General features: G+C 35.5%; 2 protein-coding genes across 7 annotated transcripts; both read left to right on the top strand.

The window, feature by feature from the left end:
* The first annotated feature begins 722 nt into the window (after nucleotides 1–722).
* ppp1r10 (protein phosphatase 1, regulatory subunit 10) lies at nucleotides 723–13,100 on the top strand. Of its 6 annotated transcripts, none has more exons than XM_087293868.1 (20): nucleotides 723–759; nucleotides 943–2,449; nucleotides 2,693–2,766; nucleotides 5,840–5,955; nucleotides 6,253–6,339; nucleotides 6,421–6,556; nucleotides 6,649–6,700; nucleotides 6,794–6,880; nucleotides 6,991–7,122; nucleotides 7,414–7,519; nucleotides 7,652–7,755; nucleotides 7,888–7,991; nucleotides 8,075–8,234; nucleotides 8,322–8,465; nucleotides 8,643–8,889; nucleotides 9,049–9,124; nucleotides 9,222–9,434; nucleotides 9,519–9,648; nucleotides 10,655–11,029; nucleotides 11,466–12,848. In XM_087293868.1, the coding sequence occupies exons 4-20, from the start codon at nucleotides 5,849–5,851 to the stop codon at nucleotides 11,588–11,590; spliced, it is 2,385 nt and encodes a 794-aa protein (XP_087149994.1). In that variant the 5' UTR covers nucleotides 723–759; nucleotides 943–2,449; nucleotides 2,693–2,766; nucleotides 5,840–5,848; the 3' UTR covers nucleotides 11,591–12,848. The 6 variants fall into 6 exon arrangements, with proteins under 6 accessions (XP_087149994.1, XP_087149993.1, XP_087149992.1 ...); XM_087293867.1 differs by having other exon boundaries at nucleotides 943–2,603; XM_087293866.1 differs by lacking the exon at nucleotides 2,693–2,766 and having other exon boundaries at nucleotides 943–2,075.
* Nucleotides 13,101–18,870: 5,770 nt separating this feature from the next.
* Nucleotides 18,871–21,423, top strand: agr2 (anterior gradient 2). Its single transcript, NM_001012481.2, has 8 exons — nucleotides 18,871–18,931; nucleotides 19,048–19,180; nucleotides 19,414–19,477; nucleotides 19,577–19,629; nucleotides 19,723–19,799; nucleotides 20,510–20,573; nucleotides 20,660–20,743; nucleotides 20,832–21,423. The coding sequence occupies exons 2-8, from the start codon at nucleotides 19,057–19,059 to the stop codon at nucleotides 20,879–20,881; spliced, it is 516 nt and encodes a 171-aa protein (NP_001012499.1). The 5' UTR covers nucleotides 18,871–18,931; nucleotides 19,048–19,056; the 3' UTR covers nucleotides 20,882–21,423.
* Nucleotides 21,424–22,230: the final 807 nt, after the last annotated feature.

Raw genomic sequence — 22,230 nt, 5'->3', positions numbered from 1 at the left:
CGCATATTATTTGTTGGAATTTAAATGGATTTGCTTGTTTTCAATGGCAAACTATAAATAATTAAAATGAATGTTTCAGATCTTATCCAAGACACAATTAATATGTATTTTTTATCTGCTTAGCCTTAAGTATAGGAAAAATAATGGATTTATTTTACAAGAAACAGCAAACATCAGTGATAATCAAACTGTTATTTTAAGGGTTCAAATCTCTACAATGCATAAATGATCTGATTATCATTAGGACTGATGCTGTTAAAGAAAATCTGTGTGAAAATATATAAATTAAAATAACATTTATGCTTTTTTTTAATCGCAAACATTTCTCTCTTTGGAACTATTTTAATCGACGCAAAGTACATAGAATATATGGTAGATAAACTACATAATTGCAACATTAATGTGTCATTTTGACTGAATACAATATATATATATATATATATATATATATATATATATATATATATATATATATATATATATATATATTTTTTTTTTTTTTTTTTTTTTTTTTTTTTTTTTTTTTAAAGAGCATATGAATCATAAACCATAGTAACTGGTTGGGGTGGGCTCGTCCTTGAACAAAGAAAGAAGGTCGTTTCGAGAGTGTGCGCGCGACAGGACCGCGTGATCATCAGCTCCATTTTGTGTCGAAAGAAACGCCCGAAAGCGCGCTCGCGCCACTGGAATGACGCAAAAAACGTCAGAACCATATATACCGAGTCCCACCCTTCTAGAGCATTCCTGGATTTGTCTGAGGTAAGTGCTATATCGAAGGACAGCTTTCTTACTTTTTTTCGCGATTTAAAGTGTTTTTGCCCCAACTTTTGGCTACATCATCAATTTTATCAACAATCCGGCCTTTTTGAACATTACCTGGATTTCCGCCTCCAAAAATGCGTTTTTTTCTTACGTTCTCTTTGTCCTGTTGTTTCGTTTCAGGTCTGAGTCGGTCTCAGTGAAGATCTGGCGTCGAGGATTTTTCAACTGTGTACGAAGAGAAAACCCCAAAATCTCTTACTTTTTTCTACTCGAGTAACGGACATTCGCTTACTACCTTTTTTGCTCCAGATTGTTCAAGAAGGAAAATCTCAATTTCAGCCACCACAATCCCGCCCATTATGCCATTTTTCAGCCAATAATGCTTAAGTCATGACAGTTTACGTTCTCTTAAACTGTTATAAAGCTGAAATTTGTTGCTGTTAAGCACAAAATATTAATAGCAACCCGAGACGCAGAGGAGAGGTATTAATAGTAAGTGTTTTTTCAAACCAATTTGAATCGAAACTACGTTAACAGTTAACCAATTGTTTGTGTTATAAATGATTTCAGATATAAATATAGATGAAAGCTTTAGAGAAAGATCGACTGTGGCGACCTTAATGCGCCACAGTTTCTTCTAGAGGACAGACAGCATGCTGAGATAAAGCGAGGCAGAGCTAGCTATAGCGTATGAGCTCACATTGCAAAGCCAGAGCAGCGGCTTCAACGCCCTGTTTCTCTTTGTGTGTGAGACGGAGCAATCCTTACCATAATTAAAGTAACGATAATTCATCGAATAATGAGCTAGCCATCGCTAATCATAAGCAATCTGTACATAAAGATTGCCATAGGCAGAGTCAGGAAGTGACTGCATTCAATTGGGGCTTTTTTTTTATAAACTGCATTCTTTTCAAAGGAGAGCTCACTGGAACAACCAACGCAATCTACACATAAAGATTGCCAAAGTGGCGCCTGTGGATTTAGCCGAACGAGGGAAATGCAACATTTTGTTCATAATAGGTTAATAGCTGGCGGAGCTGTGGATATCGTTGTGATAGTATTTGGTGAAAAAAATAAACCTCCCTAGGCAGTGATAATGTATGAAATGCATAGCAGTCTAAGTATAAAGATTGCATTTTTGTGTCGTGTGCGTAGATGGGGTGTTATTTGTCTTTTCGACTTTGCTTTAAAATGGCGGACGGGTTGTCCTTTTCTTGAGGCAATGGTGGCTTTGTTTTTCTGGCTGGATCTACAGGAAATACTTTAGTTCGGAACGGCTGTCGCGTCGCCATCATCCCCATTTACAGCTTGAGGTATCGTCTTAACATACATGAGTCGCTAGCGGGGTTAATGTAGCATTTTTGTAAGATAAACAGCAGGCGGGGGACATATATCGTATTTTTTAAAAGACTTGTTGCAGTTCAAAGATGGCGACCGTGCATCCGTTCTATTTAGCCCACCGCGTACACGAGGACAAGTGGTTAAAGATAATGGGCGTGGTTTAGCTCGGACTTCAGCCAATCAGAGGAGCCGCTGTCAGCTCAGGGCGAGCTGCTAAATGAGAGGGAGACTTCGACAGATGGCAAATCAAATCCCCTGGTGGCCACTATTGAGCAGACGAAAATAATTGTATTATAGTCAGGCCAACACTGTATTGCTCTGTTGACAAGTTCTCAATCAATCCTTGGTCAGTTTTGTAAACTCGATTAAAAAGTGAATGTAGGTTAACTTACATGGTGTTAAACTGGTTTATTTGTAGCCATTATTATACAAAAAGTTATTAAATATAAATAGTTAAGTTTATTTAAAAAGTAAGCAAACAACTTGTAACATCTTGACAGGTACTTCAACGTTAATGTTTTCTTTACAGTGACTGTACATGAAATCTTGTTCACTTTTTCTTGTTTGTCATGACAACTGACATTTCCAGGAATTGTGTGTATTGTTCCGTGTTTAAGGAGTTCGGTTGTGACTATAAAAAGTTCTTCACCAACAGTGTTACGGGTAAGACAAAACCTGATTTCTCACACGATCAAAAGTGAGTAAGTTTAACTTTTTCGATTCAGCCATTAGTAGACATTTTCAACTGTCTTGAAAATTACGTAGAAAATAAAACGTTGCTAAACTTTTGCATGCCTAAAAGTCGTACAAATCTCCATACTATCGGTTTACGTGTTTTTTAGTTGTAATGTGTAATCTAATCCGTCGCGTTGATAATCTTTCTGCTGTAGTTAGTTGTGTTGAGTCGTCGGCTTCCAGTCAATTGTGCTGTAGAGAGAGGAAATGAAGGCAGAAATACTCGCTGTTGCTCAGCGTGGGCAGGGCAAGTGACGTGATCTCTCTCTCTCTCTCTCTCTCTCTCTCTCTCTCTCTCTCTAATTGACTTGGCTTCCTCAGATCTTATTGATTTCATTTATTAACAAAATGTACATTGTGTGTATATTTGTTTATTTTAATATATTAATCACATTTAATGGACCATTTAATGTCATTGGCCTATGAACGTTTCCTGATTGTTATCAAACTGTTTCATAACTAACAAGAGGCAATTCAATCATAACTTAAATGTTAAAACAGCTATCATAACAATATTTATCAATATGTGTCTCTTTTTGGAAGCTATAGAAATTAAAAATGTAAAACAGGAAACACGTTGGGACCACTGTTTTTGTTTACATCCCTCAAAACTTGTATTTTTACATCACGCAGTTTGCAGTTGTATTTCAGTAATGTAATGAGAGAAATTGTATTTAGAAATGGTCACAAGGTGGCGACATACAACTTCAAAAGCCTTGTGTTCAATTCCACAAAACCTTTGGTGAAAGTACAGTTGCAAGTACGAGTGTTTTCTGAGCTGGACACTGATCCACAAGGCGGGGAATCAAGTCTGCTGGAATCAATTTTACCCTTTCTTATTTGCATGTTTGTTTGTTTTTTCTCAACTTTTGTTCTTACTATATACATGTATATTTATATTAAAAGGTATGGAAAAATGTAATGCATCACAGCTAAATAGTAATTATTAATGAAATATTCCCAGGTAGCTACTTTTTAAATCATTTTATAATTATAATTTGTTATATTATTCATTTAAATATAATTTAACAATTTTTATCCCACCTTGTGGTTTTCGATTTCTGTACACTGAGGATTAAATAAAAACATGTTTTGGGGAAATATTTAAATCTATTACTTAAATTTTTTATACATGTTGGTCTCGCTTCATATTAGAAAATGTATTATTATATAGAGTAAAAACAACAACTTAAATACATGAAGGTGTTATGATAAGCTTACATTGGGTCCCTCACATTAATTAACAGCTTCATACCAGTAAGAAATGTTAATATCTGTAAAATGTTCCAATTTGACACCCTCAGAAATAAGTACAAGAGCTGTCACTACTACTTTAAAACTATTTAAGTATAAATGTGTACTTTTAATATCCAAGTATAAACCATTTCAGTACAGACATTTACATTTCTCACACCAGCTCTCATACCTATTGCTGATAGTGTTATAATATAGCATATTGTTTTCAACACTTCTATAAACTTTAATTTAAACTAGATCATTTCAATGTGGTGATGTCATTGGCCCATGAACATTTCCTGCTTGTTATAAAACTATTTCATAACTGTAGGCAATTCGATCATAACTTTATGTTAAAAACGGCTATCATAACATTATTTATCAATATGTGGACCTTTTTGGATTCTCGGAAGCTATGGAAAATAAAAATGTAAAACAGGACATATATTGGGACCACTGTTTTTGTTTACATGCCTCAAAATGGTCTATAGACAGATTGTATATTTATTCCAGAGTCTTATGTGTGGTTGACTTTTCTGTTTAACAGAAAAATACCATCACTCATTTGCACACCTTTACTGTTTCCTCTTTAGTGTATATTGAAATTATTTGTCATAAATGGGGTAATAGTAGTTTTGGAGGGTTATCATTACAATTTCTACTCTTTCATTACAAATAAAAGAAGTTGTAAAAACAATGTTCAGCTGTAAGTGCATTCTCAAATATTTTTCAGTGTTGTCTTTGCATCCCTCTTATCTCTTCTCATTTATATTTGCAATTTAAATAACTTGACTTGAATGCACATTACTGTCACAGCCACCAGACTCCGTTTTATAAGTCCTTTGTACCTGTGATGTTTACTTTGGGTAATGTACAGTCAGTGTATATATAAGCAGGTGGGTTTATGACAGTGACATAATACATGTAATAACATTTTACTTTTATTTATCTTTCATCATTCCAGATATGAGTCCTACAACGCTCACATAACCAGTCATCCCTTTTCTGGTGTAATTGAATAAGTGACAAACTAATTTAATTATAGTTGAAACTAGAAGCCTTGTCATGTGATCGTTGTACAACTCTTTCTGCAGTCATCACTAATGTTATAACAGATACACCAGGTGCTTCCATAAGATGCATCTTTTGGTTTATTTGGAAGGGATCATACAATTTGTTAGTTCCAGTGTAATCTTTCTTTATTTCTCTGGCATCTAGTAAGAATTTCAGTTTAATTTAGTAATATAATTACATAATTTCACTAAGTTATAAACCAAGATCAATAAGAACCACTTGTTGTTTAATGTAGTAATTTAATTAACAAGCACATGTATTTGTTGTGAATAGAAAACATAATGTATCTCTCTCTGGTTAAGATTGCACTTGTGATTGTAAAACAAATGTAATGGGAACCTGAAAACGGACACTGTCCATATATGATTCAGCTGAACATGAAAACAGTCTCTCCATTCATCGAGTGCATACATACACTGCTGCCAGTAGCCTTGCTGTGTTGTCTATAGTAGTAATACCACCATTTATGCTGAGCTTGTTGCTTCCAAGTTACTTCAGATCCTCATTCGCCTGGGTTAATAGGAGTAACTTTTGAATGATTCAACATTGTCCTTGGGCTGTTCCAGTGAGCTCTCTTTAAGTGTCATCGTCTCATATTTTCAGTATTGATTGGGCAAGTTATGCCATATCTCAGATTCTCCCCAGTGGCAGGAACACATGAATAACCCCCTGTTTTCTCTCCTTCTGTCAGTAAGCAGCCATGGCCGTGGGCCCAGTGGACCCCAGAGAGGTGTTGAAAGGAGTTGAAGCTCTGCTGGGGAAGGATGGAGAACTACGTAGTCTTGAGGGAGTCGCTAAAGTCTTCAGGTTAGATACTGTATTCAGTTTAAGTTTATTAGTATAGCACTTTTCACTATAATTATTGTTTCAAAGCAGCTTTACAAAAGGTGCACGCTATTACATTACAGTCAAAGTCAGAAAAGTTAAGGTGTATAATATATATATATATATATATATATATATATTATACGTACATAACTTGCAGTTATATATAGTGTTCTTTTTTTAAATGATGACTTATATGTGCATATAATTAATTTTTACCACTTTTATTTTCTTGTAAAATCAACCAAATTAACACATTTTTCTTTTTTTCCCCAACAGTCTGATGAAGGCCTCACATAAAATGGTCAGCAGATGCATGTATCTGAACATATTACTTCAGACAAAATCACATGATGTGCTAAATCGGTAAGAAGGAAGCGTCTGATAAAATACAACACAGTTTGATTATAAATCTTTTGTTTATAAGGTTATATCTTTTTGCCACAGATTCATTCGAGTTGGAGGCTACAAGTTGTTGAACTCTTGGCTCACCTACTCGAAGACCACCACCAACACGCCTCTGTTGCAGCTCATTCTGCTGACCCTGCAGAAGCTTCCTCTTACTGTGGACCACCTCAAACAGGTACTTCACCACACCGTGGTTTACATAACTCACACTCATTCCCGCAGTCATCTAACATCTGTTCCTGTCTGTTTTTTGCTCTCTCTTGCTAGAATAACACTGCCAAGCTGGTGAAACATCTGAGCAAGAGCGGAGAGACAGAAGGTAAGAGCACATGTTCCACCAATCTATGCCAGACAGTCTGTTTATTTAGATTCAGAGCTCAAGTATGAACTCTGTGGTTTCTCTTTTTCTCAGAGCTGAGGAAGTTGGCATCTGTGCTGGTGGATGGCTGGATGGCTATTATTCGCTCTCAGAGCGTCTCCAGTGGAGCATCGCCTAATGGTAGGCCTTCTACCTTTTTCCCTTAAATCAGACTTGCTGCACTTTCAATGTGAGTCTTAGGTAAGTGCGTTTCAAGTTAGTGGCAAATAACCCAATCTGTTTTTTATCAGACAAGAAACGGAAAAAGGAGGATGGAAAAGTGCGTCCAGAGGTGAAGCCAAAGGAAAAGGCAGCTGAGGAGGAGAAGAAGAAGGACAAACCAAAAGCTTATGCTCCAAGTCATGCTAAGATCCGCTCTACAGGTAAGTCACCCCTGTTGTTTATATATTACAGCATTATTTGGGTGGAGGGGGTTATGTTTTTGATTCAGAGACATTTGCACTGTTAGCTTTGTATTTGTATTTAGGCTTTAAACAAAAACCCAAAAATCTAATAAATATTTGAATTGTTTCATATATTAGAATTGGCCTTGTTTAAATATTTGTTGTTGTTGTTTTCTGTGCAGCAAGTGAGTGTCAGAATTTATTTATTGTCTCAGATTACACACTTTTAAAAACGCTGTCTTTAATTTACTCAATTACTTTGGTCTTCAGGTTTGGAGGTGGAGAGTCCGGCTCCAGTTCCTGTGAAGAAGCCACCCGTTGCACCCCAACTTGGAGACAAATACAACATCAAGCCAGCTGTACTTAAAAGACCAAGGTAAGTGCCCACTCTAGCTTCATTCTTTCCAGTGAGAAGCAGCTAATCCGAGATTGGTCCTTCTCATTTTATCATGACTGGAATTCAGAAGATTTGAAATGAATCCTTAACTCTTTTTTTTTATTCTTTCAGCACATCTTTGACTGACGCACCACCAGTGGAAAAGAAGTACAAGCCACTTAACACCACCCCCAACTCAACCAAAGAGATCAAAGTCAAACTCATACCCCCACAGCGTGAGTATGCCCATTCAGCGCCTCAACTCCAGCAATACGATTATGATAATCTGCGGAAAAGCTTTGAAATAGTTTCGAGAGAGAAGAGTTTCCCCTCTAACTAGTGCTCAATCTCCATTTCTCTTCAATTAGCGATGGAGGCCACTGGATTTTTGGACGCCCTCAACTCTGCTCCAGTGCCTGGCATCAAGATCAAGAAAAAGAAACCAAAAGCAGTTTCACCCACCAGTAATAAGGTATGCCTCTTTACACACAGCCCTCATTAGACATCTAGAGAATCAAACAATTGCTATAATGAATGTTTTGTTTCACTCCACAGCCCTGTCCATTTGACAGCAGGCCGCAGTCATTTTCAGGCGCACAGGCCAAACCATCTTCCCCTGAAACGCCTTCATCTCAAACCCCTCCTCATGAGAATCAAGAACTGGAGCAGCCTGGCACACCCGTGCCCACCGAGGAGCCTGAAGCCATGGAAACCGGTGGGTTTAATCGCATGTCCATTGACAATAGCCTTCCTCAAAGCTGTATGAGTGAATGTGCTGAGTTCTGTTGAAATGTGTTTGCAGGTGATAAACCCAATGCTCTGGCTGAACCTCGCAGCGAGGAGGAGACTCTGACTAAGAAAGGAAAGAAGAAGAAAAGCGTGCGGTGGGCGGAAGAGGATCATCTCAAAGAGTACTTCTATTTCGATCTGGATGAAACTGAGAGAGGTTAAAAAAAATTCTTTCTAAATGGCTTTAAAGCTGCTTTTGATTAATTGCTGAATAAAAGTAATAAAATTACTCATTTAAATCCCTAAACATTTGATCAGTAGTGCATAATCATATTTCATCATACATATAAAGTATTTTATTTAATAATAATGACTTTTTACCCTTCTACTTTAGTGAATGTGAACAAAATTAAGGACTTTGGTGAGGCGGCTAAGCGGGAGCTGATGATGGACAGGCAGACGTTTGAAATGGCTCGTCGTCTTTCTCATGACACCATGGAGGAGAGGGTGCCCTGGACCCCACCGCGACCCTTGACCCTATTAGGCTGCCTGGTCACTGCAGGTGCCAGCAGCCGAGAGAAGATGATCCAGAGAGACCGAGAGATGGGCATTCTGCAGGAGATCTTCCTCTGCAAGGAGAGGTAAGACACTTCCGGGACTTTTGTTTCATAGTGTGTCATGTTAAAGGGCATTCGCAGTACATTTAACACACTAAATCTCATATTTTAGTTGATTGTTTAATAGATTTCAACAATAATGACCCGGACACAAATTAAATGAGGTTAATATTGTTTCTGCAGTGTTCCAGACAGTCCTCATGAGCCAGATCCTGAGCCGTATGAGCCCATGCCTCCTCGTCTCATCCCACTGGACGAGGTATGTTTTTGTAGATGCTTCCCCATTTTGTTGAATTTTCGGTCTTTATTTTTAGCCATTGGTTTGTTGACACATTTCTCATTTTGTGGTGCTTTAGGATAGCAGTATAGTAGAGGACATGGATTCCACTGATCCTGCCTCTACTCCCGGCTCTAATGAAGGCTCCAAGCTGCCTCCTGTATTAGCCAACCTCATGGGCAGCCTGGGCAACAGCGGCCGCAGCCCGCAGGCACAGGGCAATGCCCCACAAGCCAATAATAATAATAATAACCCAGCTGTTAATGTGCAGGAACTACTCTCATCTATCATGGTAAGAAGAAATACGCATCTACATTGACCTGCTATGATAATGTGAAAAGGCTTTGCTTTAAACGCACCTTTTGCTTGTTTTCAGGGTGCACACGGATCTAATCAGTCTCCAGAAGACCTGATCAAACAGCCGGATTTCTCTGATAAGATCAAGCAGCTTTTGGGTTCTCTGCAGCAAAACCAGAATCAGAACGCGCCTCCCAATGCTCCACCAAGTATGTATTTGGTTTTTTAAATGTTTGATGTATTATATGAGCAATTCCATGCAAATGTCAACCTTGCCATGGAAGTTTTCACCAAAATACTGAAACCGTTTCTACTTTTTTTTTTTTTTTTGTGCAAGCTTTTGACAGTACTTCAAAAATACTTCATGTTTTTGTCAATGTTTTCAAACAATTATATTTGATTTACCAAAGTCACAACAATGCTAATTTCACATCTGTCACATTAATAACGGAGAGATGTCACATCTATGAAAACTTTTTCCTTATAAATATCCATAAAGCTGGAATTGCTCATATCAAGTTTCAAACTAAATTATTAGCTCTTCTGTGAAAGGTTCATTTAATTTTTACTAATTATTTGTAAGGTCAATATTATTTAGCCCCCTTTTTCTGATTGGCCACAGAATAAACCACTGTTTTCCAATGGTTTTTAACTAGCATAGCTTGCTAAGATAGCTTAATTAACCTAGTTAAGCCCTTAAATTGCACATTAAGCTGAATACTACTGTCTTGTGAAGTAAATAGTAAAATATTGTGTACTGTCATCCCTACTAATACAAAACAAAGTTATTAAAGCTGTTATTTTTATAAACGTGTTGAAAAATCTCTGTAAATCAGAGCTTTGTACATATTTGAAAAAAATATATTGAAATACTACAGGAGGGCTAACAATTTAGCCTTCAACTGTATGAGATTTTAGTTTTATTTATTGACTACTATATTACGAATCATGATTTTTAAAATAGCGGTTATATTTTATGTATTTTTTTTTTTACTTTTTTTTTTTACATAGTTTTGTATTTCTGTGTAATGTAATTTTAGTACTTGAGTATTTCATTTGAATTAAGTTGTAAGCAAAGTGCTTTCGTGAATGATTTTGTATTGTTTTCTTTTTCTGTTTAGCTTTGTTTGAAAAATAACTTTTACTAAAACTTTTAACAAAAGTTACAATAGGTAAGCAGCATACTTAATAGTTTTCGTTTGTTGTGATTTGTAGTGAACCCTGGTCTCCTTGGTCATGGTCCCGGCATGAATATGAACAACATGAACAACATGCAGATGCCCATGAATGGTGGTTTCCCTCCAAACAAGCCTCCTGGACCACATTTCAACCATCCTCCACCTCCACATGGTCATGGCCCACCCTTCAATGCCGGAGGCCCTGGGCCTGGCCCTGGCCCTCGTATGATGGGTCCTCCACCCGGCCCACAGGGACGAGGAGCAGACAATGGAAACTACTGGGGCGATGACTCAATGAGAGGAGGCCCACACCGGGGAGGCTTTCACCGGGGCCGAGGAAGAGGAGTAGATCCAGGCTTCAGAGGGCGAGGGGGGCGCGGAGGACCACGTGGGGGACATAACAACATGGGTGGTAAGTTCTTCTCTTTTTTTTTTTTTTTAAATAGGCTCATTTCATATATCATAAATATTCCTTGATTGTTACACCTGAATGAGAGTATAGTTACCAGCCGTATTGCCCTAAAGATAGCAATCTTTAGTTTTCTGTCATCTTAGTTACACAGTGAAACTACAGAAGTATTAAGCTTTAAAAAGGAAATCATTTAAACTAGTCATTTTTTTAAGTGAGATGCTAATGGTCTAATCAGATTCAATGATCTATGCTAAGCTAAGCTAAAAATGCTCCTGCCAGACCAGGAGATCAGCTTAATGCATTAATAAATTGTCAAACTCAACTGTTTAACTTCAGGGGAATTTTAAAATGAGACAATTTTCACGAAAATGTCTTTGTTTTATTTTAAAAGTGAGCTTGTAAGTAACATCCCGTTGTCTCTTTTTTTTCATTTCAGATATGTCAAATAGGCCAGTGTGTCGGCATTTCATGATGAAGGGAAATTGTCGTTATGAAAATAACTGTGCGTTTTATCACCCTGGTGTAAACGGACCACCTCTACCTCCTCAACACGGACACTAGCATGCTGTAAAGCTGCCGTTGCTAGAACTCGCCACTAGTGGGCAACAGGACTCAAACTGAGCCTCGTTTACAGTAGCTGAACCTGATTAACAGGAACAGGATGACGTGGAGGGGATGCTTTTTTTTGCGTCTGTGACTGCACAATCCCATCTGCTTCACCAAAATCCTCTCAGTTTTACACTACTTTTCTGACCTGGAAAGTTAGGAGAAAAATCTGAGATCCTCTATGAAGAGTGACTAAACCCAATACTAGGCTTTGGGGCCTCCGTGTAAATAGTGATTCCTGAAGATGGTGATGTATATTTTTTTATTGTGATTCCGTGTACCACTGACCTGACTGCTAAAGATTGTACTACGTTGCTCTGTAACCACTATGACTAAGGTGTAAATAATCGTCTTCAGACAGTGATGTGCAGTTACTTAAGCTTTCCCTGGTGCCCGAAGCCCTAAGAAACTAGATGTGCAATTTTTCCAAAACAGAATTTGCACATCAATCATTAATGCACCTTGCATTTGCATAATGAAATCGACACTTTCAGAAGTATTCAGTCCCTCTGAAGCGGCCAGAAGATGGCGCACTGGTTAAAGTTTTAATTTAAGGTTTCTGTAGGACAAGGAGAAACCAAACTTAATATGAAATGCTTTGAAATTTTCAGATTTTCGGTCAGTCGGCATGAAAAGTGCCTCAGGTTATTTTCACTCACGGTCCCTTTTTTCAATGATTTTCACCTGGGCACAAACTACAATGTTTTTTGAAGTCCCGTTGCTTACTTGAATTGATACTTTGTGATGAAAAGTGATCTTAGCCTGCTTAAAAAAAAATCAGCTATTGTTCGTGGTAGTGTGACAATCAGGAGAATTAGCTGGGATGATTTCCTACTTGATGTTGATGCTGTTTGATTTGCTGTGCGTTCATGTTCTCATGCTGTCAGAAGCTCGGTCTAGATCAGACTCGTGTGGGTCTGTCCTGCTCTATCAGTGTTTAACTGAGTCTAACCTAGGCTGCAAACCACTATGAAGGCCAAACTTATTCTGGTGTTTTCTGTGAAAACAGTGGCCATTGTCTCTTGTGGGACTTTATTTTCTTTTTTTTTTTTGGTTTGATCCACTATTTTCCCATGATTTTATTTTGATACAAGTCAGATTTTTTTCTATTGTTTGAGAAATGTCTATGTGTCAGATTGCCGCATAAACACAACAAAAGGCACATTTTGAATTTTTTTTTCTACATGTAAATTAATAAATGTTCAGAAATTCATTAAAGATGTCCAGTTGCTGTTTAATATTTTGTTTGGGAATAACTTTTCTTAAAATGAATTAGCTTAAATGTTTGGAATTAATGATTTGACTTAATTTGTCTCATTTTACAGTGTATAGAGTTTTAAGTGTACTGTAAAGTACTGAAATTAAAATTGTATCTAAAATTGCTGTAAAACCAAACCCAAGTGAAAGGTTACGGTCCAAGTTTCAGATGTATAAATATCAGTGTTCATAATATATACATTTTTTCCAAACTAAAGTTTGGGCTCAGTTTTCTTTTTAATGTTTTTTTTTTTTTTTTTTTTTTAAACATTTTTATCAAATGTAAAAAAAATATATATATTAAATATTTATTAAAATGTTAAATAACTGCTTTCTTATTGTGTGTAGTTTCAAATGAAATTATTACTCCAGTCATTATTGCTTTTATTATTTCTATTAAATGTATTATTAACAATAATAATTAATTTTAGAGTGATTTCTGAAGGATCATGTGACTCTGAAGACTGGAGTAATGAAACTGAAAAATCATCTTTAAAATCACTAGAATAAATTATAAAATTAAATGATAAACTACTTTTAAACAGTCATTTTATAGTGCAATAATATTTTAAAATATCTACTGTATTTTTTTGAGGAAATAAATGAGTGAGCAGAAGCTTATTTTAAAACATTTAAAAATCCTTCTGACCCCAAACTTTTGACCGGTGGTGTATGTGTTTTGTCAAGATTAAAAAGGTTATTAGAATTACCTATTTTGATTAATTAACTATTATTATTAATAATGTCAGTTTTTTTAAATGTTGGAAAATAGAGCTTTTTCCGCCCTCTAGGGGAGGTTATTGTTAAAACATTAATTTAGTATTTAACATTAATGCTTTTTGAGTGATACCCCCCAGAAAATAAACCTGGGTCAGGGTGATAAATATGAAAAAGAGTAGCCTAGCAGGTGTCCTACCAGCAATGGTCAAAAAATAAAATAATTAAATCCATTAATTCATTCATTCATTTTCCATGGCCCCTGATTTGTCAGAGGTCGCCACAACGGAATGAACCGCCAATAATTATTTAATTTATTTAAATTTAAGTGTTGTCACACATTTAGTTATAAATTGAGTGATACCTACAAAAACAAAAATAGGTGAAATAAAAGAGTATCAAGTGTTCTACCGGTGATGGTAAAAAATCTTGAGGAAAAAAAATACAAATAAAGAGAAAAAAATTTTCATAATCCATTTGATCTATTTTACATTTTGGGTTGTCAGGTTTAGTTACCCTGCTGAGAAAACAGCTTAAACCAGCCTTAACTGGTTAGCTGGTCTACCAGCCTGACCAGCCAAAACTAGCTATGTCCTGCATAAACCAGGCTTTTTTTAACATTAAAAACTTTTTTGTCTCCCAACAACAAACAGAACATCAAATATTTGTCAGACACTTTTATCTGTTTTCATTGTGGGAAAATCAGTCCTCTCAGTGTTTACGATGGTTACTCTCACACACTCACGCAGTGACAACTATTTGCACTTTTGTCTTCAGAATGCCTCATCGTTTGTATATCTGTACTTTGGGATTCTGGAGTTCTAGACAATCGCTGTGAGTTTCTCCTCCTCCCCCTCTTAATGCCAGAGCGGTCAAATCGCCAGCAGTAGCCTGTGCCGGTGTGCCGGAGCGGGAGATCCGTGTTCTCAGGGCGGAGTCGCGCTGCTCGTGGCCGCTGCACTGTGTGCGATTAGGAGTGGCCTGTGCGCCAAACCCTCGACGACAAATATTGACTCGGCCTTCACTGAACTTCTGTCTCCAGGAAAAGTGGAAAGGTGAAAAGGAAGAATGAATTCAGTTAGGGTTAAGGACACCTCAGCAATTCATTCAGCCTACGACGCCATATTCTGTTCACTGAAGGATTAAGATAAGTGGACAGAGATTGTTCAGGAGATCGGTTCAAAACAGTCCTCTTTCTTTCTTTCTTTCTTTCTTTCTTTCTTTCTTTCTTTCTTTCTTTCTTTCTTTCTTTCTTTCTTTTTTTCTTTCTTTCTTTCTTTCTTTCTTTCTTTCTTTCTTTCACAATGTTTACTTTTTTATATGTGGCCTGTTTTCAAAAAGCTTATAAAAACTTGTTTTCTTTTGTTATCAACATTATAGTGATAAAAAGTGACAGGAATGATATTAATAATGCTACAAAAATTTATATTTACAATTTAACCTTATTCTTGTAAGGTTTTATACAAGAATCCTGACAAAAATAAAACATTTTAATCATATAAACCAGAAGTGGTAACAGTATTTCTACTGATTACTGCCACTAGTGCTGCCGCTGCTACTAATACTACTAAGCTGCTACTACTACTACTAATAATAATAATAATGAGGACAAAAAGAAAAAATTAAGCTGAAATTGCAGTTTTCCATCAAAGAAATAAATATTAAAATATATTCAGATATAAAACAATTAAAATTTTGTTCATTCATTTTATTTTATATTTAATATTTTATTAGAATGTGTAAAATTAAAATATTCAATTATTTACATTTTTATATTATTAAACATTTTTCAGAAGCTTGAACACATTTTCTTTTGACTTAAGGATCAAAATTTTGACATCTGGAGGGGTTAAGTCTCAACACTCTATTTTGTGAAAAATTGTCTATAAAAGTGGCTCCCAAAGTGGAGGTCGAGACCCCTCGGGTTGCTTGGTTATTTCCCAAAATCTAAATCATTTTATTTAATTATTAATTCCTTCATTCATTTTCTTGTCGGCTTAGTCCCTTTATTAATCCGGGGTCGCCACAGCGGAATGAACCGCCAACTTATCCAGCAAGTTTTTTAGCAGCGGATTCCCTTCCAGCCGCAACCCATCTCTGGGAAATATTTAATTAGTAAAATTATTATATTTTAATATTTTATTCATAACCTACTGAATAAACAAATAGTAGTTAAATAAAAAAAACATGCAAATTAAAATCCATCAGCCTTTCGATTGTTTTGCGACCCCTGGGGTGATTATGTTATATTAAAGACACATAACATTGATTTTATGGCACCAACTTTCTTTAAGACATCTTTACAGCATTCCCGTTCAAGATTAAATACAGGCCACAACTAAACATGGAGAATGAACTCCGAGTGGGTTCTTTAAAATGAATTGTTGAATAGACTTGGGCCTACTGGTTTGTGTGCAGTGTTATGTGCAAAGTATATATATTCATAACCACCTCAGAGGATATTGAGGGACGCGAGTCACTGGCATTGTAATTTTGGGGGTCGCTCTGGTCTATAAGACAAACCTGTCATTTCCATCATGGTAGAAATATATAGAGAAATGTCCACCTGAAGGACACAGAGAGTGAAGTCATAAAAAGCCTGGATTCATTGAGTCTGAGTGGTGTTGGTTGTCGAAGAGGCCTGACTTGATTCCACTGCACAAAGACACCATTGATCCTCGGCTGGTCACATTATCTCAGAGCAACTGGTGGAAAGGGGTTCTGCCAGGCCTGAATTACAACATTATTTCAGTCAAATTAATAGACATTCACCTCTTGAGCTCACATACAATGACTTGCTCTGGAAATGTTAACTGTATATGCTCTGTATGCTTACGCAACATGACAGAGGATGTTACACAATGATTGCTTTAACTATCATGTAATGCATCTATCAGAGTCATTTCTGAATTATCAAACTAAAATGTCGCTGATGGTCGTTTTCTTTTATTATAAAAAATATGAAGAAAAAAAAGAATTATAAATCGATATTTGTTATATTATAACACACAGTTGAGGGCAAGATTTTTAGCCTGTAAAATATTTATTCTTTTTAAAATATATATCATGTGATATTTAATGGAGCAAGGATATTTTCACAATATTTACAATAATATATTTTTCCTTCTGGAGAAAGTCTCTTTTTTTGGCTGGAATAAAGAAGTTTAAATTTTTTTTAAACCATTTTAAATAAAAAATGACTAGCTACCGAATCCCTTAAGTATTTTTTAATATGCTACAGACCAGTCCATTGCTATACAACAAATTGCATATATATATATATATATATATATATATATATATATATATATATATATATATATATATATATATATATATATATATATATATATATATTTAATTTCAAACGATAAACTGAATAGTCAAATAAATAAAGAATTAATTTATATGTAAATAAAAAAATACAAAACGAATAAATAAAAACAACAAAACCTTACAAAGAAAGAAAAAATACCCTCAAACATCTTCAGAATCAGCAGTCTTAAGGACACGTCAGTGCTTAGAAGAACTCCATTCAAGAAACTTCCTTTTAAGCAAATGTTTGAGGAACAGGATTTCAATGTAGACTATACAGAATCCTGTATACAATACACACCCTATTATATTGCAGATATCCAATTATCAGATGGTATAACACAGCAGCTAGTTATGACGTCCAAATATGCAGATTGTAGTTTTCGGTAACACTGTTTTAGAATAATTTTTACATGTACTAACAGTAAATTATGCATTATTGCTTGCAACTAACTTTTCATTTCTAGCCCTATATTGCTAATTAATATGACACTGTAAAAAAATCCTGGTTGCCTTCAATTTTTAAGCTGAATCAAATTAACCTTATGAGTCCATTGAATTAATATTATGTTAAACTGACTTAAAACAGCTTGCATAACTTAGAAAATTAAGTTACAACATGATTAACTTAGTTTAAGAAGTTACAATGACCTATACACTTATGCTGTCAAGACTAATTGATCATATCATTTTTTACAGTGTAGTTGTAAATTAACCAGTTAGTTCTAAAATCGTAGTTTATAATAACACATTTTAATGTCTTTAATACGCTAATATCAGAGATATGCAGTTCATGTGACTCTAAATATTGTTAAATATCACTCACATTTTAGTATCCTTATTACGTTTTGCTGTATACAGTTGAAGTCAGAGTTATAAGCCCCCTCTTTGAATTTATTTTTCTTATTTAAACATTTCCCAAAATATTCTTAACAGAGCAAGGATTTTTTTTCACAGTATGTCTTTTTTTTTTTTTCATTTTCGGCTAGAATGAAAGCAGTTTTTCATTTTGTAAAAGCCATTTTAAGGTCAAACTTATTATCCCCTTTAAGCTATATATTTTTTGATAGTGTACAGAACAAACCATTGTTATACAATAACTTGCCTAATTACCCTAACCTGCCTAGTTAACCTAATTAGCCTAGTTAAGCACTTTAAAGTCACTTTAAGCTGTATAGAAGTGTCTAGAAAAATATATTAATAAAATATTATTTAATGTCATCATGGCAAAGAGAAAATAAATCAGTAATAAGAGAGTAGTTATTAAAACTATTATGTTCAGAAATGTGTTGAAAAATCTTCTCTCCGTTAAAGAGAAATTGGAGAAAAAAATAAACAGGGGGGCAAATAATTCAGGTGGACTAATAATTCTGACTTTAACTGTATATCAGCAATCTCAGTAAATTATGCATAATTAATGCAACTGATTTCATATTCCTAAACCTGACCCTACTTTGTTATTTAAAGCTGTTTCAATAATTTTGTAATTAAACTATATGATGGAAACCTTACTATTAGTATGATGTTTACTTTATATATGTACAAAATGTTCATTAAAATCCTTCAAAATCAAATCAATTAAATCCAAAAAAGCATAAAGAAATGAACAATAGCTGTAAGAAATCATTCTAAAACCACGTCATGCCTGAAATGACAAAAAGTCTAATAATGTACCCCTAAATGACATCACAGATCAGAGCTCAGCCAATCCTGAAAAGCCCAATCACACTAGTCTTCATTAGCTTATTGCGAGTATCTGCTGATCTGTCCTTGGCATCGAGACAAATAAAAGAGTAAATGAGAATTTGCATGCAAAAATTAGACTCGAACAGCACTAAAGGGAAGAATGACATTCCAGAACAGGAGCAGGTGGGCGGAGTCTTAAAAGAAATAGGGCAGGGCCTTAGGTGAGCAGGTGTATAAGACTCGAACAGGTGGAAGAGAGAGACGCAAAAGCCGGACCAGGAGTTTGAGCCTGAACAAGCGCAGCAGGGAAATTCAGCACAGGTGAGATAACATCAGCTTCTTTTTTTTTGTAAGCAAATGTAACTGCCAGCGTTTATGCCATAGTCATGCTTTGTCATTTCCTAACGGCTATATATTGAAATGTTTCGATCTTTCAGCTCATCAAGATGCTCAAAGGATTACTGTCAGTGCTCTTGGTCATGGTGGCCTTGTCATCCGCCTTGGGGAAGCCTGAGAAAACCACTCCAAAGAAGGAGAAGGAAAAGAGAGTTCCACAGACTCTCTCCAGAGGTCAGCTTTAGGATCAGAAATCTCTATATTTTCAGAAATGTTTGGTTTTTGGTGTGGTTTAGGGAGCTGCTATAAAAGTGTAGCTAACGTGCAATGCAGAATTTGTTTTTATTGATGTTAGATTTTGCTAATATTCAAGCTGTTCACCTCACTTTTTGCAATTTTTATTGAAATGGCGTACATAGTGGCAATATTGGTTTTTAGATTAATAATCTGCTTTCTTTTGCTTTTAGGATGGGGTGATCAGCTGATTTGGGCACAGACATACGAGGAAGCTCTGTTTTGGTCACGATCCAAGTGAGAAAGATTTGTGTTTTATAGATATGTACAATCAGTAATTTTGGGTGTATAGAACATGTGTTGATATATGATTTTACATGTATTATAATTATTTAGGAACAAGCCCCTCATGGTCATCTTTCACCTGGAAGACTGTCCACACAGCCAGGGTAAATGACTTTTATTTGGAAATTTTGGTTGTGGGTTGATGTTTTTGTTGTTATTTTATTTTTCTTATATTTTTTCCTATCATTTTTTTCTAGCTCTGAAGAAAGCATTTGCTGAGGATAAAGAAATCCAGAAGTTGGCTGATGAAGACTTTGTGATCTTGAACTTGGTGGTGAGTTTACAGTCAAATAAACTGCTTACACTTTACATTAAATTATATTTTCTAACATAATGTTAAATTAAACTGCATTAACTAACCATAACAAATATTCCTAATGCATTGATAGTTATGACTTTGAGTCATTTTCAACTTTTCAACTTCAATTTTTTGCTACTGATGTGTCAAATTCAAGTTATACATGTTATTATTAACAAACGTGAGCTAAAATACCTCTGAAGTAGTTATTATTCTTACTTAAAGTAAATTACAGTATTTTAAAATGCAAGATTTAATCTTAAAATCTGATAATCTTAATTAATGGACCTCAGCCAACATAAACTAATCATATAAATTACAAAACATTTTTTTTTAGTTCATGGTAATTCCAACATTTAAACTTCTAGGCTAAAATTGACCATGGTTTTACAACAAATAAAACCAAAACTATGGCATCTCACAAGTCAACCACATTTTGCCACACTAATCATTAACTATGGTATTTGTACACAGTAAACCCGTGGTTCTACAAATGGCCATTAGAGTAACATACTACAATTCTATTAGGCTATATAACTATTACAATGTTTATTTTTTTTATAATAAAATCCTAAATAATTGAACTAGCAGCAATGTTGAATGCTAATTAGCATCAAGCTTAATATCTCTCATCAATAAATATGTCAGTAATGTGTGGTAAATATGTGGTAAACTTTTTTTTACAGTACGAAACCACAGATAAGCACTTGTCTCCTGATGGCCAGTACGTTCCCAGAATCATCTTTGTTGGTGAGTTGATTCAACCACATCAAATAAATAATGTAACACATTAAAAAGGTCTTACATTAATGATACAAACCTTCCCCATTCACCAGATCCCTCCATGACGGTTCGGGCGGACATCACCGGCCGCTACTCAAACCGAATGTACGCCTATGAACCGGCCGACATGAAACTCTGTAAGTCAGAACGCAGCATGAAATACTAATATTAGCTATTCCTCGCTATTATACTGACAGCGTCGTTTGTTTGGTTTTGTTTCCACAGTGTTGAGCAACATGCAAAGAGCCCTGAAGTTTCTGAAGACCGAGTTGTGAACACAAACGCCTAATCTTTTCGTCCGACGAGAGGATTTGACTTCCCTGAGGGCTGTTATTACTTTGTCATTTGTTTACTGACGGCATGAAACGCACTGTAAAATCCTGTACAAATACACTGAAGTACGTTCTTTAAACACATTCTGTTACGGTTAACCTTCAGTGTTTCATTTTCATGTTTTTTTTCAATAAATGAAGTTATTCGAAAGACGTCTGTCTGTCTATGTACGTTTGTAGTTTATTCAAATCAGCAGCATCTGCCTGTCGTGTGTGCTTTTCCAGTTAACGGAGTCTCCGGTTAATATCCTGGTGGGCGGAGTCTAATTATAACTAGCAGTGAATGTGTTTTTTTTCCAGGCATGTCTGTCGCCTGGTTCCTAGCAGCCTTTGTTATAACCACAGAGCGTGTCAGTGTTTGATTGGTTTGAAGTTGGAGGAAGTTTCATTCCTGAAATGCTCCATTAGGCTGGAATGGGATTTGAAACAATGAAAGCATTAGCACTGTGGGAACTTGACTATTAAATTATAGCCTGGCTAAATTACAACTTTGTGGTCAGTCTTTTTTATGGCATATGGTGTCTTTATATTTCATTAGCTTTTGTTTGTATGTTTATACATTGATTTGTAACTTAAATATAATGCATGCTAAAACATTAATATAACATTGTAATAATATTATTAACCTAATTTACTATAGGTAAATGCTCTCTTGATAAAAACAGATTTTAATTGTTAATTGTAAATTATTCTTTATGCATCCTACATTTCACAAGTAGAATGGCTGGAAAATGAAAAATTCCGAATGTAATATAAACAAAATCAGGAACGCACACACATAGGGCTCAACCTGTGCAGTGCACATGCCCTTCTTAGTCTTGGATAGAAAGTGACATTCCAAAATTATCTGAAGTGCCCCCGCATCTCCACCGGTCCCACCTCCCGCTCTTGAGTTCAGGTTGTGCTTTACATAAACAAGACCAAAAAAAAAAACTAAACACAACAAATAAAAATGGTTAAAAACGGATTAAATGTGTAAAAATGTGATCAAAATGCAAACATCTAAACTATAAACCCTATAAATGAATTATGGAATGGCATACTGGAGCTTGTATATTTTATGAAATTATGCTTGTATAAACTCACTGGTCACTTTATTAGGGACACCTTACTAGTACCGGGTTGGACCCCCTTTTGCCTTCAGAACTGCCCTAATCCTTCATGGCAGAGATTCAACAAGCTGCTGGAAATATTCCTCAGAGATTTTGCTCCGTATTGACATGATAGCACAGATTTGTCAGCTGCACATTCATGATGCGAATCTCCCATTCCACCACATCCCAAAGGTGCTC

This window comes from Danio rerio, chromosome 19 (genome assembly GCF_052040795.2).
Source record: "Danio rerio strain M-AB ecotype USA chromosome 19, GRCz13ab, whole genome shotgun sequence".
NCBI lineage: Eukaryota > Metazoa > Chordata > Actinopteri > Cypriniformes > Danionidae > Danio > Danio rerio.
This window is presented reverse-complemented; position numbering and strand designations above follow the sequence as displayed.

Coding starts and splice junctions, on each gene's coding strand:
- agr2 (NM_001012481.2), top strand. CDS start 19,057: ATGCTCAAAGGATTACTGTCAGTGCTCTTGGTCATGGTGGCCTTGTCA. Junction 19,800..20,509: donor TTGTGATCTTGAACTTGGTG/GTGAGTTTACAG, acceptor TTTTTTTTACAG/TACGAAACCACAGATAAGCA. Junction 20,574..20,659: donor TCCCAGAATCATCTTTGTTG/GTGAGTTGATTC, acceptor CCCATTCACCAG/ATCCCTCCATGACGGTTCGG.
- ppp1r10 (NM_001277109.2), top strand. CDS start 5,849: ATGGCCGTGGGCCCAGTGGACCCCAGAGAGGTGTTGAAAGGAGTTGAA. Junction 6,881..6,990: donor CAGTGGAGCATCGCCTAATG/GTAGGCCTTCTA, acceptor GTTTTTTATCAG/ACAAGAAACGGAAAAAGGAG. Junction 11,030..11,465: donor GGGACATAACAACATGGGTG/GTAAGTTCTTCT, acceptor TTTTCATTTCAG/ATATGTCAAATAGGCCAGTG.